The following is a 17,425-nucleotide window of genomic DNA, read 5'->3' as shown; positions in this document are numbered from 1 at the left end:
TGCCTGTGATGTATGTGGTTTCTTCCATAATTGCGGCTGCTTGTGATACCAAGTCTTGATTCATAATGGATTGCGCCCTGCGTGCGCTTGTAGCTAATCGCTATCTTAACACCAGGTCTGCGACGCCCTCCTAAAGCTCCAAGTGGTCGGCGCAGGCTACCTCCCCGATATCAGTACGTCACCCTCCTATCCTCCACCTAATACCAATTAACCATCCCTTCGCAGCCCCCATTTCTCCATCCACCCCCCACCCCCCCACCCGAACCGTCGCCCCCGCCAGCACCGTCCTCCTCGTCCCCAAATCCTCTCCCTCCTTCCCCTCTCCCTCCCCGCTCACCTCCCTTCTGGACCAAACGCTCTCGCTTTCCCTCCCGACCATCCCGCAAGGTACCCCATACGCGGACCTGACGAATGCCGGATCGATCGTCGTCATCAGCCAGCCGGGCGGGCAGAAGTGTGCGGTTCTCGGCGGGATCATGGCGGCGCGGATGAGGAAACTTGGGGCGGCGGGGGCGTTGGTGGATGGGAGGGTGAGGGATTTGGGGGTTTTAGGGTCGCTGGGGATGCCGGTGAGTTAGGGAAAGTGCTATGAGCGAGTGTAGAAGCTGATGTGTTGGTGTGGGACAGGTCTGGTCGAAAGCGACGTCGTCGATAGGCATGGCGGCGGAGGCGAAGGCGTGGGCGACGGACGTCACGGTGCATATTGGAGGCGTGGATGTTTCTCCGGTACGGGCACCATGATCGCCGACTTCTGTTGTCTTGTCGTTTGCTGACGTACGTAGGGTGACTTGATCATGCTCGACCCGGAAGAGAACGCCGCGGTTGCGATCCCAGCGGGGAGGCTGGATGAAGTGCTGGAGCTCATTCCAAAATTGGTGGCGGCGGATGAGAAGGTCATGAAGGATGTGGAAGAGGGAGTGGAGGTGAAGGAGGCTTTTGCAAGACATAGATCTTGATCTTGAGATGATGCATGATAACGATTGTTTGGACTTCAGCTTGTTCATTTGGAATGACGATCGGTATAAAGCGCAAGTGAAATACTAGCTTATTAGCTTCGTCGTCGTATCGACACAGTAACATGTTTCAAGAAGAATCATCAGTGTTTTGATTTGTGATTACTGATGTTCAAGAGGCTGCACTGACACCCAGTTGCGGGGATCGTCCAGCAGAGAACCAACCCAAGTGATCAAGAAGCTAATCCGTAGTGATTCGACCGTCGTGATCCACGAAAACTCCTCGATGAGCCCCCCGCACTCTTTACAAGCATCGTCCTCATCTCCGCCAATCGCTTCAGGGAGAGGGACTTCTTTCTCAACCACTTCCTCCAGCTCCACGACCCATTCATCATGGAACCCAACCTCCTTCATAGACGCCTCCACGACGTCCATCATGGCCATCGCCGTTTTCTGCGCCTTCTCCATCCTCGCCCCCTCGCCTCTTAGTATCGGCTTGATGTATCTATCCCAGTCTAGCCGCCCGCTGGTGATATAATACCAGAACCCCACAGCAATCTCGTCGTGGATCGTGACCATGAGTTCCATTTCACGGTTTCCACCGCCGCCCTCACCAAATCCTTCACGATGCTTGTCGTGGTGACCCCGTGTCTCATCGCCACCGCTCCCCCGTCGAATCCGACCAGCGTGCGCTGCCGCCGAGATAGAGGATGGCGGACATGGCGTTGTGGAGGTGCAGGCGGTGGACGATTATGTTGATGGAAGTGGCCTCGAAGTGTGAGAACTTGATGGTTCCCTCACGCACAAGTGGGATATGCCAGGGTACACGTCTTGGGCCTGCTGGAGCCATGCTAGCATCCACTTCCGGGTGACGTCCACGTGGTCTTTGCATTAGTTGAGGGTGACGACGAGGGCTTCGATCCGGCGGTGAAAATCGCCATTTCGGATGATGGCAGCGAGAAGATGTTGCTCGAAGGTTGGGATGACAGGATTTGCTCGCCTGATATTAGGTTAGCATGTGCGGAAGAAATGCATGGAAACTAGCATTGACCTTCATCATTGACTACCATCGAAGGCCCATTTGCCGTGGCATCGTCTCTGGTAGTGTCCTGCATGGAGGCACGATATTTGTCTTTTCTCGTATTGGATATACGCCAGATCTTTCGGCGCGCCTTCGGATTCTCCGCTGAAAATATACCACCTGTTCTCCCCAAACGTCCACTCGGCGAATCCCCCGGTGTCATCATCAAACACAGATCTACCACGATTCGCTCGACTCCTTTGAAGTTTACCGTCTCTTTGGGAATCGAAGGACCAATATGTTGGTTGAGGAATCATGGATTGATTCAGCTCTTTTTCCTCCAAATCATGAGATCAATCCACCTGGCGGGATTAGCAATATGATCATAGTGCTAGATAAGAAATGTTCTGCCGACAGAAGCAAGGTAACCACTGGAATCATTACTTGTCAGGTCCCTGCCCGGTTAGAGTACTCCCCTAGCAGTGAGCTACGTTGTTAACTCGTGATGTACATTAGAGGCCCATGATAGAAATTCGGGAAGGCCAAGGCGGCCCTTTTTGCACTCCAAGAGCTGGAAAGGACCGCAATGCCATCTTCTGAGATATCAGATATGACTTGTGAGAGACTCTGGGCCTGAACGGAGCTCTTGGGTTCACATCTTCGCAAGGATAAGAGCGTAGTCGAGCTCATAGAGCCGCAAATCTTGATACATAATAGGTGAGAAGCTCGGGAGTCGGGACTATATACTCTCTGCATTGGACTCAACGCTCAATTTGCATGTCGAAGAACCTATGGTTGATGTCTTGATGATGAGGAAGTTGAAATGAAGTTACTGGGATGAGGTTACCATGGATAGACTGTCAGCCAATCATCACGCGTCATTGACAGCTTGTGTAAGAGGAAAGAACGGAAGAACTTCGGGCCAATCAAAAGGCTATTCCAACGCCATCGTCACTTCACCACTCTCAAAACCCCTCGGATACTGGATACTTCAATTCCTCTTCACCCTCATCGTCCTCGATCCTCCCATACTCGCTCCGCTCGGGGCAAGCTCGATGACAATGATTGCACGCCAAGTGTCATCGCCCGCGGCGCTATCTCAAGCATCCCATCGGGTCGCCCGCGCTGCCACAACCATCCCGAGCTGCTCAGCACCACGACAACAGCGTCGAAGTCTAGCCACTGTGCAGGATGCGAACCCGGTGCGGCATTATGGCGGCCTGAAGGATCAGGATCGGATATTTCAAAACCTGTACGGACACCATGGCGCGGATTTGAAGTCGGCGATGAAGTATGGGGATTGGCACAAGACGAAGGAGATAGTATTAAAGGGACATGACTGGGTGCGTTCCAAGCTCGGTGCCATTGAGCTATCTTAGAGGAAGGAAATATCTGACATTTTATATGTAGATCATCTCGGAGATCAAAGCTTCTGGACTTCGAGGTCGAGGTGGTGCCGGATTCCCTTCCGGCTTGAAATGGGTACGTCCGTCCTGAACCAGGCATTGATCCATACTGACACGGCTAGTCTTTCATGAACTTCAAAGATTGGGATAAGGACACCAAACCTCGATATCTCGTCGTCAATGCGGACGAGGGCGAGCCAGGAACCTGCAAAGACCGCGAGATCATGCGAAAGGACCCACATAAACTCATCGAAGGATGCTTAGTGGCAGGCCGTGCTATGAACTGCACCGCAGCATACATCTACATTCGCGGCGAATTCTACCACGAGGCCACCGTCCTTCAACGAGCCATCCAAGAAGCCTACCAGGCCGGGCTGATCGGAAAGAATGCCTGCGGTTCCGGCTACGACTTCGACGTTTTCATCCACAGGGGGATGGGCGCCTACGTCTGCGGTGAAGAGACCTCGCTCATCGAGTCCCTTGAGGGCAAGCCAGGCAAGCCGCGTCTCAAGCCTCCGTTCCCTGCGTCTGTTGGTCTCTTCGGCTGCCCGTCAACCGTCGCCAATGTCGAAACCATCGCCGTTGCACCAACAATCTGCCGCCGCGGTGGTAACTGGTTTGCATCCTTCGGTCGCGAGCGTAACGCCGGTACCAAGCTGTTCTGCATCTCTGGCCACGTCAACAATCCCTGCACCGTCGAAGAAGAGATGAGCATCCCTCTCCGAGAGCTCCTGGAGAAGCATTGCGGCGGCGTCCGCGGCGGCTGGGATAACCTCAAAGCTGTTATCCCGGGCGGCTCCTCCACTCCGATCCTCCCCGCACATCTGTGCGGCGACCAGCTTATGGACTTCGACGCGTTGAAAGATGCGCAATCGGGTCTCGGCACCGCGGCTGTCATCGTCATGGACAAGTCTACCGACGTCGTCCGCAGCATCTCCCGGCTCGCCAAGTTCTACCACCACGAATCGTGCGGCCAATGCACGCCGTGCCGCGAGGGCTCGGCGTGGACCGACCAGATCATGAAGCGGTTCGAGAAGGGCCTGGCCCGTGAGCGGGAGATCGACATGCTGCAGGAGCTGACGAAGCAGGTGGAGGGCCATTCGATCTGCGCGTTGGGCGAGGCGTTCGCGTGGCCGTTGCAGGGGTTGATCCGGCATTTCCGGCCCGAACTGGAGGCGCGGATACAGCAGCAGGCGCGAGAGATGGGCGGCGAGCCGTTGGCGGGGGGATGGGCGCACGATACCGTGAAGAAGGGGCAGTTGGTGGCGCCGGGGCAGTAGAGAAAGGTTGAAAAAGGCTTGTCGCAACATGTAAATAGTTTAGGTTTGGCACATGTATGGCCGGCGTCCATGGGAGCCTTGAATGGAAAGTTCCAATTGCATAATATGGAAAAGTGTATACTCGGTCAGAGATATCGATAGACCACCTCACCGCCGACGCCAGCAATGCTTAGCCACCATAACCTGATCAGACACGAACGCCGAACAAGTCATCAATCATCAAAAAACCGCCCCAAACCGCCCCAAACCGCCCCAAACCCTTACGTACCCAGGATTCAGCCCAACACCTCATTCATTATCCCTTTTCGCCCCCCTCCCTACCCCAAACAAATCCCCACAAACTCATCCCGATCAATCATCCCATCCCCATCCAAATCAAACTCATCGATCATGGCCGCCAAGTCCTCCTCGCTCAACTGCTCGCCCAACTCCCTTGCCACCCTTCTTAAATCGTCCAGCCCGATCTTCCCCGTCCGATTCTCGTCGAACAGGTCGAAGGCGCGCAGGATCTCGTCGCGAGGATCGCGGTTGAGGATCATGGAGGCCATGAGGGTTTCGAAGGTCGGGCGCGGAAGGAGGAGCTTGTTGGTGCCGACGAGGGAGGGGGGGGCGGTTTGGGGGACTTTGGAGGAGGTTTTGAGGTTTTGGGTGGGGATGCTGGGGAGGAGAGGGGTTAGCTAGGCTGGTGGTGTAGAAGGAAGTTGGGGAGAGGAAGCAGAGACGTACCCGCGCGTCGTGAGGATTTGCTGGATCTCGTTTTTCGGTAAATCGAACCCAAGTGCCTTCATCGCAACTTTCAATTCGTGGTAGTCTAGATGTCCATCCCGATCCATATCGAACAAATTGAACTGTCATCCTTCGTCAGCCATGATTTTCCCTCCCCCATCTCGCTCCCCCATCTTCCCCCTCTCCCCCTCCCTCCCCATCCCCCCATCTCTTCCCTTCCGACCACTCAAGAATCCACTCACCGCCTCCTGAACCTCCTCCCTCTGCTCCTCGCTCAAATCCCCAAACTGCACCTGCTGACTCGCCTTCTCCCGCTCCAGCCTCTCCCTCTCCAATCGCTCGCGCTCCACTCGTTCCCGCTCCCGCTGCTGCTGTGCCGCCGCCGCGCCGAGGGTGTGGGATTGCTGGGGTTGCTGCGAGCCGGATGCGATGGCCCCGCGGCCGAAGCCGACGCTGCTGCGCGGTGGGAAGGGTGTGTTGGATGCCATTGGGGTGGGTAGATGGTGGGGTTGGAGGATGGGGGGGTTTGTGAATTGGGGGGATCGAGAGGGTGTGAGGAGGGATTTGGTGGTGGGGAGGCTGGGAGAGAGGAATAATATGGTGGGCGGAATGAAGGTTCTTGGATTGGGTAGACGCGACACGCCGCACGCGTTTTTGGCGCAGATATCGGATCACGTGAATGGCGTGCACTCTTGCAGTCACTAATTACATCTTGAATATCATTGTCGTTCTATTCTTGTATTCTCAAGGTTTTTGGCGCGTCTGGGCAATTGATGAGGTCCAATGCGATCTCCGAGATCATGCGGTGTTGCTGTCGCATTGTTGCCTGTAATTAGGTTCAGGTTAGAAGTACCAACCTCTGTGGCGAACTTCCGTAAACTTTGCTTGTTATCAGTCACGCCACCAGGTCATTTGGCTAAGGAGGCTACCGGAAGAAGCCAGACCATACAGCTAGTCGGACCAACCTGGAGCTTGACTCTCAAACCTCTGTCCTATAAATTATAACCGCTAACTTAGATCATATCACTGTACTGCGAGTATCCCTTAACCAAGGATCGCGCCACTGAGAGTTGACTGTAAGTCAGCGACCCCTGTTTTCGTGCACCCAACCAAGATAGGTAGATTTCTGTAGATCTATACTCTACTCCATCAATCAATTCAACAAAATGAGATGCTATACTGAAAATGCCTCCTGTGAATGAAGTCGCTATACAGGCGTTTCATGATGAAAAATTCAATTCCTTAAACCAATGTGCGGATGAATACGGCATCAAGAGATCAACGCTTCGCTCCCGACTGAATGGCTCAATATCCCACCAGGATGGAGCCAAGAGGTTTCAAAAATTGTCTCCATATCAGGAGAAATGGCTCGTCGAATGGATTATAGAAGAAGAAGTCGCCGCCAGGGCTCCTTCGTACGCAAGAGTCCGTCAAATGGCGGAAGCTATCGCCAGAGAAAATGGAGATGACGCTCCTTGCGGCAACCATTGGACGGAGGGCCATAGCACAGTTAGATTAACCATCAATTGCTCGATTTTAGGAACCCAGTAATTACCTTCTGAATTGTTGGAGCAAGATCGATGGAAGGAGGCCGAAGAGCTGGAGGTGCAAGTGATGGAGGCGTCTAAGAGGGTGCTTGGCGCAGAGCATCCACACACGCTGACCAGCATGAATAACCTGGCGTCGACGTACTGGAATCAAGGCCGATGGAAGGAGGCCGAAGAGCTGGAGGCGCAAATGATGGATACGTCCAAGAGGGTGCTTGGTGCAGAGCATCCAGGCACGCTGACCAGCATGGACAATCTTGCATTCACGGCATTCTACAAATAATTAATACACATTATTTTAATATGATCCCATTTCGCGAAAACCATCATGATCTATCCCGAAGGCATCCCCATAGGGATTCTACGGAAAGATCACGTATCCGTGGTGCCGTCAACTTCGTGGAGACCCAACAACGCAGGCATGGTTTTAACCCATTGTATACCAAAAGCGAGGTCTTTCAGGCGGAGGGGGTCCCGTGGAGGACCGGTATGGATATCATCCATGCCGATCGTGATAGGCGCCGGTTCCCCCCCGGGGAAGACCCCCGTGGGCGCTCCCGACTCATCGCCACCAAGGATATCCACGAGATGGAGAGGATCCTTGAGGAGCTCGATGTCTACGGCAGAACAATCACATGGGATGCCCTTGGTTATGAGGCAGGACTCGATGTTAGCGGAAGAACCGTTAGGAGGGCGATGGGGACGATGGAGTACCACTGTTGTATTGCCTGTAATAAGGCGTGGATATCTAAAGACCTTGCCAAAAGGCGTGTCGATTGGGCAGCCTTTATGAAGGGCCGGTATCCCACAGCATATCACTGGCGGAGGGTCCGTTTCAGCGACGAGTCCCATGCTGGGCTTGGTTCCCAAGGCAAGCTCTATATCATTCGTCGTAAAGGCGAAAGATATTGTAATAAATGTGTGTAGAGAGAAGGTGAAATTGAAGAGAGAGACAAAAAGAGAGTACATGTATGGGGTGCTGCCGGATACGAGTTCAAGTCTGACTTGATATCCTACACAACCCCGACAAATACCATTGGCAAGATGTCGCAACGCGTTTATATCGATTCCGTCCTGAATCCCATTATCAAACCATGGATCCAAAATGGGGATAATTTTGTGTTAGAGGAGGACCAAGACTCAGGCCACGCCCCCGCCAGGACCAAGGAAAACATCGTCAAGCTATGGAAGGAGAAGAACGGTTTAGAACACTACTTTAATTGCGCAGGATCTCCAGATCTCGCGATCATCGAGGATTGTTTTCAACCGATGAAGCAACATTTAAAGAAATTCACCCATTGGGAGCCGGATGAGACCCAACAGCTATTGAAAGAGGGCTGGGATGGGATCAAGCAAGACTGGATTATGGTAATAAACGCGTGGATTCAATGCCACAGAGGCTACAGGCGGTGATTGACGCAGAGGGGCAAATAATTCCTAATATGAAGACCGCTTGAAAGTTAATCGCCAACATGACGTAAATCAACGTATTTCATCATATCTAGACTCATAATAAGTGACTGTACAGGTGGTGATTTGGTGAAGAAGATCCCCGTATTGGTGGTGGGTGCACTTCGGCAATGCGAGGATTTCTGTCCACCGCGTGCATGGACATGGATCGATGAGGTGGATTTGATGCCTTTAACGCCTTAATGCCTGAGATTCACCACTCTCTAAGCAGCCACGTGATACTATTACCCCTGCATGCCAAGACTCCTGTTTGACACACCACGCCTGACAAGGAAGGACAGCTCAGAGGTCGCACCTTCTCTCTCTGCACCGAGTCCTTTCCCCATCACTCGTTCATCAGTGAGCGGAAGTTGAACGCGACAATTCTGCGCAACCCGCGCGCCGCTGTCTGCATCTCGGACTTCCCCTCTTCTATATTCTCTTCTTTTCTATTCTCGCGCCATTTCGTTTTCGATCCGGCCCTATACCGTGACCATATACGCGCAAACCCCATCGGCCAGGGTCAACCGCGAACTTTCGCCTTCACCCGCGCCCACTCTCGTTCCAGGCCGCGCGATCCATTTCTTTCGACGTGACGGCCATTTCGGTTTCGATTTCGGTTCCTTGGATCTATCGTACGCGCGGATAGCTTGGTCGTTGCGGAACACGCGAGAGACGCGGACATTTGGCCGAGCGGAAAGTTATCACCATGGCTTTCGGCGGCTTTGGTAGTGGAGGTGGTGGTGGTGGCTTCGGCTCCAACACCAATCAGTCGACTGGGTTTGGAGGGTTTGGGAGTGCGAATACCAGTAATCAGTCTCCAGGTACGTGGACGATTTCATACCTTTCCCGCCTGCCATCATACTTATCATCGATTTCATTTTGTCGTTTGCAGCAACCATGCCAGTAGCAACAAGAACTGAGAATGTCAACCCAATAGGTTTTGGAGCACCTGCAGCTGGAGGTGGCTTTGGTCAGACTGGAAACACCGGAGGAGGCATCTTTGGCGGTGGCCAATCTAGTACCGGTGGTGGATTTGGCTCAGGCTCAGGTGCGTTCACATGCCCTTCATTCATGCTCACTTTATGTTCGCTTTCACTGCATGTGACTATGAAACAAGTGAATGCCTTGAGATAATGAACCAAGCATTGTCACTTGTTTCACACAGCGCCCTGTCGACTTCAAAATTCCTTCCATCCCCATGATCAATTCAAAACATTGATTCTACTCATCCTCCTCTCCGCAATTCACTTTCCAGAATCAACTATCTCACTACGCTTTGTCTCATCATGGCGGACAGGAAGGTTAGGTTCAACAACCAGCTAACAATATCACCTATTTCAGGGACCTTCGGTTCAAATACTCAGAACACCTCTCTTTTCAACAAACCCGCATTTGGCTCCGGTACAACATCGTCTTCATCCCTCTTCGGTGGTGGGACAGCTACGACCGGTGGCGGATCTGGCTTTGGAGGCGGTTTCGGAAACACCGGGACATCAGGAGGATTCGGCACAGGAACCTCCAACACAGGAGGCGGTGTCTTTGGAGGCGGCCAGAAATCAGCCTTCGGGGGTGGCACTGGTGGCACCAATGCCTTCGGCACTAGTGGGCAAGGAACTGGTACCTTCGGCGCGTCGCCCTCAGCATTCGGAGGTGGCAGTGGGACTGCTTTCAATCAACCGACCGCGAACAACGGGACTGGCCAGACGCAATTCCAAGTCACAAGCGAAAAAGATGGCGCGAGCGGGACGGCACAGTACCAGAGCATCAGCTTCATGCCACCCTACCAAAATTTCTCGTTCGAAGAGCTGAGAGTAGTCGATTACTCACAAGGACGCAAATATGGAAACGAAAATGGCCAAGCCGGCGGCTTTGGGAAATCCACCGGATTTGGTGGATTTGGAGCAGGCACTGGTACTAGTACTAGCGGATTCGGTGCCACCAGTTCTGCAGGAGGTGGCGGAATGTTCGGAACCACAACCACGAACACCAGTTCGCCCTTCGGTGGTGGCCAGACTCAGCAATCGGGCGGGTTTGGTGGTGGATTCGGCAACAACGCTGGTGCTACTGGTACCGGCGGCGGTCTCTTCGGCGCCGCTTCGAAACCTGGCGGCCTGTTCGGCGCAACGCCTGCGACGACGAGTCAACCATCCGGCGGCATGTTCGGTGCGACAAATACCACTACGAGCGGCGGTCTCGGCGGCGGCCTCTTTGGAGCCCAGAACCAGACTCAGAATAAGACTGCGTTCGGAGGAGGCTTTGGAGGTGGTGCGCTCGGCGGCGGCACTGGATTCGGCCAAACCACATCCTCTGGTGGAGGCTTGTTTGGCGGTGCCACTTCCACGGCTCCGGCATTCGGGTCCCAGCAGGGCACGCCTGGTGGTGGCTTCGGAGGCCAGCAAGGCCAACAGCCAACCCAGACTCAAAATCAAGGTGGTATATTCTCTGGATTTGGAAATGCCACCCAGCAACAGAAGCCAGGCGCATTTGGAGCCACGCCAGCCGCCGGAGGCGCAAGCCCCTTCGGCCAGGCTCAACAGCAACAGCCCAGCGGCGGTCTCTTCGGTGCTAGCACCCAGCAACCATCCGGTGGCCTGTTCGGTGCTAAGCCTGCTGCGCCTAGCCCCTTCGGTGCCAGCACTGGAACACAGCAGCCCGGGGCCGGTCTCTTTCAAAATGCCGGCCCTCAGCAACAAACTCAACCCACTGGAGGCTTGTTCGGTGCAACACAGCCAAAGCCAACATTCGGAGCATTTGGTGGAAGCACTGGGACTAGTACTGGCGGCGGTCTCTTTGGAGGTGCTCAAGCCAACACTAATCAACAGCCTGGCGGTCTCTTTGGCTCCCAACAGAATCAGCAGCAGTCTGGCGGCAGTCTTTTCGGGGGATCTCAGCAAAATCAACAGCAGCAACAGCAGCCATCCTCGTTGACCGCATCGCTAATGGACAACCCGTACGGAAACCTCCAACTATTCCAGAGCTTGGCGACACCTGCTGCGAACGTCGGGCCTCTCGCGACACCTTTGTCAAGTTCACAGAAACTTAGGAAGCAAGCGATCCTGCCCCAACACAAGATCAACCCGAATGCTTCGACCCGGCTTATCACACCTCAGAAGCGCCCTTCCAGTTATGGGTTCTCATACTCTACATACGGAACTCCAAGCTCCGCATCCAGCAACGCGAGTCCCGGAGGATTCGGCGCCAGCTTTCTCGGCACTGGAAGCTTTGGTAGAAGTCTTGGGCTAGGCAAAAGTCTCTCGACCAGCAATCTTCGCCACACCTACAACGCGGAGGACAGCCTCCTGGCTCCTGGATTCTTGAATAACAGTCTCAAGCAACACAGCACCGGCGGCGCGAAGCGACTTCAGATCAACCGTGGACTCGACACTCGCCGCTCTCTCTTCGGCCCTGACCGCAGCTTGGAGCTCCAGAGTCCCCTGAAAAAGAAAGTAAGCTTTGATGCCGATGCGGATCCACGAAGCAGTTCTAGCGGAGCAGATTCCATGGACACTCTCAACGGAGCTGTGATCCGTCGGCAAGAGGATAGGCATCCGCCAGCAATCAATGGAGCTAGCTATATGAGGCCACGCCCAGACGCGCGCAATGGAGCGCCGGTTCAACCCCCAATGGAACAGGTTGGCGGCATCACTGGCAAAGAGCTGGCCATTGTTCCGGAGAACGAAAGCCCTCCAACTGCCGACGCCTCAAACCAAGTCGCGATTTCCCTTCAGGTAGACCAGAAACCCGGCACATACTGGACGAGTCCCCCCGTTCAGGCCTTGAAGGGAATGACTCGTGAGCAACTGAAGAATGTTCGCAACTTCACCGTCGGCCGTGTCGGTGTCGGTCACATTGAATTCGGAGATGTGGATCTCTCCAATATCGGTGCCGATCGCATTGCCCCCGGCATCGTTGTCCTTGAGGTCCGACGGGCGACTGTCTATGGACGGGACTGCGGTTTCAAGAAGCCCCCTGTCGGTCACGGACTCAATGTTCCGTCCGTCATCACGCTTGAAAACTCCTGGCCTCGCTCCAAACGCGGATCAGCTCCTGTCCTGGAAAAGAAAGGGTCGCGCATTGAAAACCATATCAAACGGTTGATGACAGTTGAGGACACCGAGTACATGGGGTACGATGTGGACAAGGGTATCTGGCGGTTCAAGGTTCAGCACTACACGACGTACGGCTTGGAATATGAAGACGAGGAGACTGGTGATGGCAAACTTCTGTCCAGTGCTTTCGACGCTGCACCGATGGACACTACTCCTGACAAGCCCGTCCATACACAGGTCTCCGTGGACTCCGCCTCCCCTGACATCTCCATGATGAGCCCTGGGGAGTCTAGCCCTGAAGATACCTTCCAGTTCAAGACCGGCCTTCGCAACGGCGTCCCGGGCGGCTTTAGCGACGATGCTGCCCTGTTCGAGGAATCCACTGCCATTCACGACGACATTCCCACAATGAGCGGTGCCCTTCCTTTTTTAGGTGATGGCTCCGTGCTCTTGCCGGCTGACACGAATCTCGAACGCGACTCGTATCTGGCCTCTGACGGCATGAATTTCGACGTGGATCAAAACATGGCCGGATCCTTCCCAGCGCCCGACAACCAAGCCACGGAGCCCTCTCTCGGATCTCCTCTCCGACTACACGCTCAAGCAAACGGCAAGCCGAAGTCGATCTTGAAACATACTCTACGCGACTTCGACTCTCCGATGGACACGCCAGCCAAGTCGAAGATCGTCATTGGTGCGGACTGGGCAGAGCAGTTGCAGAACACCGTTTCCCCGAAGAAGCGAGATCGACAGGCATTGCGAGATACGCAGGCGAGTGCCCTACGCACGCTCGGTGACGAACCGACGCCAAAGGAACGGGTCGTCTCGAACGGGTCAATGCCGTTCACGACCAGCATCGACATCATGAATTCATTGTTTGGAGGCAATGAACGACCGAATGGGATTATGAAGAAATCAAATCGGCAGGCAGTTGAGGTTTGAACCCCTTCCCCCCACCCAACAGAATCGCACCACGTGCACCCTACCCAATGGATCACATCAGATCACTTCCCCTTCACGCATCACGTCATAAATTGCAGGATGAAAGCCCCCAGTACAGAAGCACAATCATGTATCTAGCATAGCGCACAATACGAAAAGGATATTTGCTAAGACGTTGTTTCCGTAGTCTCCCGCCTCGAAGAAATCCAGACCCAGTGACCGATCCGCCGTAGACACCGCCAAACACCTTGATCGTTCCTTCTCCGGAAATACGTCTTGGAACCCTGATGGGACGCTTGTTATGGTGGGATCGTTGACCGGACATTCGATTGATGGGATCCTTCGGGATATCAAGGCGCCTGTGCGGACGGCGCAGAGGGATATTCGCTTCGTGAAATTCGACACCGATCGAGAGGTCAGGGTTCATTGATGCTGTTCGCTGGGTTGAATACTAAAACTACGCAGAACTTCATTCTTAATGTCACCGATCCTCGCACGCGCGACTTTATGAGCAGCAACAAGGTCAATGATGCAATCACCTTTAAAAGCTGGGCTAAAGCAATCATCCCCAACACTCCCGCTCGCACGCACGAGTACCAAACCTGGCGACTCGCAAGCATCCTGTTCGACGACATCACAGATGCGCTCCCGACAACCTTCAACCCCGGACACCAGCATAACATCTTCATGCGGATCCGGAAAGACAACCTCGCGCAGTTCTGGAGGGAGATGGTTCGCCAAGACATGCAAGAGCATCTCGCGGAGGCGGAAGATGCCGAGGAACGAGCGCTGATCTACCTCTCCGGCGGCGACATCGTGCAAGCTTGCGCGGTGCTGCTGGAAGCCCGGGACTACAAGTTGGCGACCATGGTATCCCAGCTCAGCCGACCCAGTGCCGAGATGCAGGATGCTATTTCGCAGCAGTTGGAGACGTGGCAGAAGCAGGACACGCTTTCGGAGATCAAGGACTCGATTCGAGCGATCTATGAACTGCTTGCTGGGCATACCTGCATGTGCGACGGTGGTCACAACATCGGGGCGGAGAATAGAGCCGCGACGTTCAATATCGCGGAACGTTTCCATTTGGACTGGCGTCGCTCGTTCGGGCTGCGATTGTGGTACGGTCTTCGTTATAATGACTCCATTGAGATGGCCGTGCAGCAGTTTGCCGAAGAGCTGGGTTCAAAACAGGAGCAGGCGACTCCTGTGCCGTGGTATGTGGAGCGCCAGACTGGGTTGCGTTGGGAGGATCCGAACATCAACGAGCGCGAGGACCTGCTGTGGGGACTGCTGAAGTTGTTTGCAGGACAGCGAGTCCCGATGCCTGGCCTCCGGTTGGACGAGATCCTTGCGGTCGAAAACGTCTCTAGCAACCCATTGGATTGCCAGCTTCCCTACAACATGATCCACATGCTTCGTGCCCGGGACATCACTGCCACAAGCGCTGATAGCGACAAGGAGAACCGCAACGCCCCGTCCGCCATAGCACCCGAGAACGAAGACGACACGGCGAACAAGTTGTCCCTACTAATGTACACCTCCCTCCTCAACTCTCCAGTCCCTTCAACCGACAAGACTAATCTGGCACGTGCAACCTGGCGCATCGCCCTCTACCCCCTCATCAAACTCACCGAGCCTCTCCGCTCCACCTTGATCCAAAACCACCTGGTCCGCTTCGCCGGCGAGATCCCGACCCTGGAAGCCGACCCCTTCTACAACCTCGCCACCTCCCACTTCAACATTCCCCGCGACTGGATCTTCGCCGCGCTCGCCACACACGCCCGCTCCGTCCAGCAAGCCCCTGACGCGCAGGCCCACTACCTTATGCGCGCGTCGCTCTGGACGGAAGCGCACGCCGTGCTCTGCGCGGACGTCGCGCCGAAGGCGATCATCGAGAAGGACTACGACCGCATCCGGGAGATCCTAGGGACATTCGTGGACGCGGGCGGGAAGGACGCGGTGGACGGGTGGGAGACGGGCGGGGGCCTGTATTTCAATTTCGTGTACCTGACGGATCTGATCCATGTGACGGCGGCGAGCGAGCGGCGGGAGCGGCGAGAGTTGGTGGCGCGGTTGGGGAACGCGTTGGGTGTTGTGGCAGGGGAGCAGAGGGGGTGGACGGCGGTGAGGAGGGCGGCGGTGAGTGAGATGGCGAGGGTGGTTGCGGGAGAGGTAGAGCGAGACGAGGTGAGTTTACTTTTCTGACGGTGGGTCGTTCGGGTGCTAATGACAATTCTCAGGCTCTCGCCCAACGGCGCTCGCAGTTCTTGCGGTATCCGCTTACGGAAGACGCTACGTTGCGGCATACGATGGATCTGAGCTTGTCGTATTATAAGTCTCTAATGGCGGGAGGATGATAATTATACCGTGCGATCAGAGAATGGGATCTTGCATACCTGGCTTCGCGTACATTCTGCTCATCAGACGTGCTTGCGAGCACTGCATACCTTAGACGAGCGGCGCCCTGGTTTGGTCATGATCCAGGGTGACCGACATTCGTTCACCTCCTTGATGCGTGAACGCAGCATCCGGCTCCGTCGATCGGGCTGCGGCTCCTTGCATTGGTGTTTGGGTAGACCTTAAAAGTTATATTTGTAGCATAGCCGACTGAATGGGATGGATCTGTAAATTCTGTATCGCTACTGTGTCCATTTTAGACGCATGCCCATCGTGGTTGAAGTCCATCCTACTGGTACGGATTGCCAACGATGCGTGTGCTGTCAACAGTTGCATGACATAACTAATTGCCAATCTCAGGCGATGATGCCACCCATCTCTTCTTACCTGGTATCAGTCTGAAAGACTAGCAATTCGACTCGTTACACAATCTTTCCGAAAGCGACCTCATGAACTAAAAAGTGCCCAATAACATGAAATCTGACTAGCTCTGTAGTGGCGGCATACTCGGTCTATCAGCCATCCCATAGTCATTCCCATCCGCCATTGAAAATCAATCGACGAATAAAGTACATCATCTGCATGATATTTCTGCTTAAACTATTATCAACTCTTTGAAGGCTGTGCTCTGCTTTCATTTGTACTGGTAGAAAACCGAAGGATCTACTGGCTGTACTGATCTTCTGGGTTCTCCAAAGCTAACTTTCGTCTTGTCACTGTCTTCAAAGCGCTAAGTTCGAGAGCTGAAATACTGGTGGGCATGTCGGTGGTCAAGGCGGATGGGAGGATGAGCCGAAGTTGGAGGACCAGGAGACTGAAAGGCCATTGGCGGTAGTAAGCCATTTGTTGGCAATACGACAGAAGCGCCCTACACCGTAGTCCCAGGGGTGACATCAGCAATTTCAGTGGCAAATTAGCACATGAGTACCAAGTTCGCCGTACAGATTTACAGAAGAGAGAATACACGGCACGTCAGGTATAGTCAACCGCCGCTATAACGATTACCGCTACAGCGATATTCGCGTTATAGCGATTAGATTCCCTGCACGGATTCTCAATCAATGCTGCCAAGAAAATTCATTTTAGCGATATCCGCGTTATAACGATTGGATTCGCCTGTACGGATTCAATCGTTATAGCAAAGGTTGACTGTAGTATATATAGCCAGGCGAGTAGCACAAGACGCGGAGTTTGGAATAGAGTATTTGTTACTTGAGCAGAATGCTTGGTCCAAGTCATTGCGATTCCTTGAGATATAACATACCCACCCAGTTACAAACACGTTTGACTTCATACCTAATGGGAATGCAGCTATACTCTCCACTAATTCTAGAAATAATTGTCGATGACACGGTCTGGATGCGCAAGGTCTGCGATTACCAAGTTCCATTAATCTAAACCGAAGAGAGAGAAGGAAGAAATCTCCCAGCGCCTCTATGCGCGAGATATAAACTCTTCTCTCTACTATCCTAACACAGCTCAACACAGCTCCTTAACACAGCTCCTTAACACAGCTCCTTCACACAGCTCCGTCCTAACATATAGCTCCCATATGACTATCTCCTTGATAATCCTCCATGCCATCCACTAGCCACATCCCTGTGGCGTCAGCCATACTCAAGGGCCCAGGCCACAGGCCCGGGACCATAACA

General features: G+C 54.0%; 8 protein-coding genes across 8 annotated transcripts; 6 read left to right on the top strand and 2 right to left on the bottom strand.

Moving 5' to 3' along the window:
* Positions 1–115: 115 nt before the first annotated feature.
* Positions 116–956, top strand: P152DRAFT_394081 (DlpA domain-containing protein; the record flags this gene model as incomplete). The annotated part of the gene is made up of 4 exons (XM_033676236.1): positions 116–173; positions 226–569; positions 628–726; positions 783–956. Coding segments are annotated over 4 exons (675 nt in total), but the record flags the coding sequence as incomplete, so codon positions are not given.
* Positions 957–1,703: 747 nt separating this feature from the next.
* P152DRAFT_293144 (uncharacterized protein) lies at positions 1,704–2,461 on the bottom strand. Its single transcript, XM_033675033.1, has 3 exons — positions 2,407–2,461; positions 2,005–2,336; positions 1,704–1,953 (listed from the first exon to the last, which is right to left on the bottom strand). Exons 2-3 carry the CDS (start codon positions 2,198–2,200, stop codon positions 1,805–1,807), a joined length of 345 nt encoding a protein of 114 aa, XP_033535459.1. The 5' UTR covers positions 2,201–2,336; positions 2,407–2,461; the 3' UTR covers positions 1,704–1,804.
* Positions 2,462–2,950: 489 nt separating this feature from the next.
* P152DRAFT_457198 (NADH-ubiquinone oxidoreductase-like protein 51 kDa subunit) lies at positions 2,951–4,854 on the top strand. The gene is made up of 3 exons (XM_033679181.1): positions 2,951–3,317; positions 3,385–3,456; positions 3,503–4,854. Exons 1-3 carry the CDS (start codon positions 3,036–3,038, stop codon positions 4,658–4,660), a joined length of 1,512 nt encoding a protein of 503 aa, XP_033535458.1. The 5' UTR covers positions 2,951–3,035; the 3' UTR covers positions 4,661–4,854.
* On the bottom strand, positions 4,707–6,217 carry P152DRAFT_457195 (EF-hand). The gene is made up of 3 exons (XM_033679180.1): positions 5,629–6,217; positions 5,387–5,508; positions 4,707–5,317 (listed from the first exon to the last, which is right to left on the bottom strand). Exons 1-3 carry the CDS (start codon positions 5,872–5,874, stop codon positions 4,978–4,980), a joined length of 708 nt encoding a protein of 235 aa, XP_033535457.1. The 5' UTR covers positions 5,875–6,217; the 3' UTR covers positions 4,707–4,977.
* Positions 6,218–6,489: 272 nt separating this feature from the next.
* On the top strand, positions 6,490–7,218 carry P152DRAFT_433358 (uncharacterized protein). The gene has a single exon (XM_033677460.1). It carries the CDS (start codon positions 6,572–6,574, stop codon positions 6,935–6,937), a length of 366 nt encoding a protein of 121 aa, XP_033535455.1. The 5' UTR covers positions 6,490–6,571; the 3' UTR covers positions 6,938–7,218.
* P152DRAFT_394012 (uncharacterized protein) lies at positions 6,938–7,216 on the top strand (the record flags this gene model as incomplete). The annotated part of the gene is made up of 1 exon (XM_033676228.1): positions 6,938–7,216. A coding segment is annotated over one exon (279 nt), but the record flags the coding sequence as incomplete, so codon positions are not given.
* Positions 7,219–7,422: 204 nt separating the features above from the next.
* Positions 7,423–8,488, top strand: P152DRAFT_506644 (uncharacterized protein; the record flags this gene model as incomplete). Its single annotated transcript, XM_033682489.1, has 5 exons — positions 7,423–7,654; positions 7,688–7,825; positions 7,868–7,902; positions 7,933–8,301; positions 8,331–8,488. The coding sequence occupies 5 exons, from the start codon at positions 7,423–7,425 to the stop codon at positions 8,388–8,390; spliced, it is 834 nt and encodes a 277-aa protein (XP_033535454.1). The 3' UTR covers positions 8,391–8,488.
* A 223-nt stretch (positions 8,489–8,711) lies between these two features.
* Positions 8,712–16,005, top strand: P152DRAFT_457191 (uncharacterized protein). The gene is made up of 6 exons (XM_033679179.1): positions 8,712–9,206; positions 9,323–9,433; positions 9,727–13,370; positions 13,564–13,791; positions 13,842–15,563; positions 15,617–16,005. The coding sequence occupies exons 1-6, from the start codon at positions 9,092–9,094 to the stop codon at positions 15,731–15,733; spliced, it is 5,937 nt and encodes a 1,978-aa protein (XP_033535453.1). The 5' UTR covers positions 8,712–9,091; the 3' UTR covers positions 15,734–16,005.
* Positions 16,006–17,425: the final 1,420 nt, after the last annotated feature.

Source organism: Eremomyces bilateralis (genome assembly GCF_010015585.1).
Source record: "Eremomyces bilateralis CBS 781.70 unplaced genomic scaffold P152scaffold_6, whole genome shotgun sequence".
Classification (NCBI taxonomy): domain Eukaryota; kingdom Fungi; phylum Ascomycota; class Dothideomycetes; order Eremomycetales; family Eremomycetaceae; genus Eremomyces; species Eremomyces bilateralis.
This window is presented reverse-complemented; position numbering and strand designations above follow the sequence as displayed.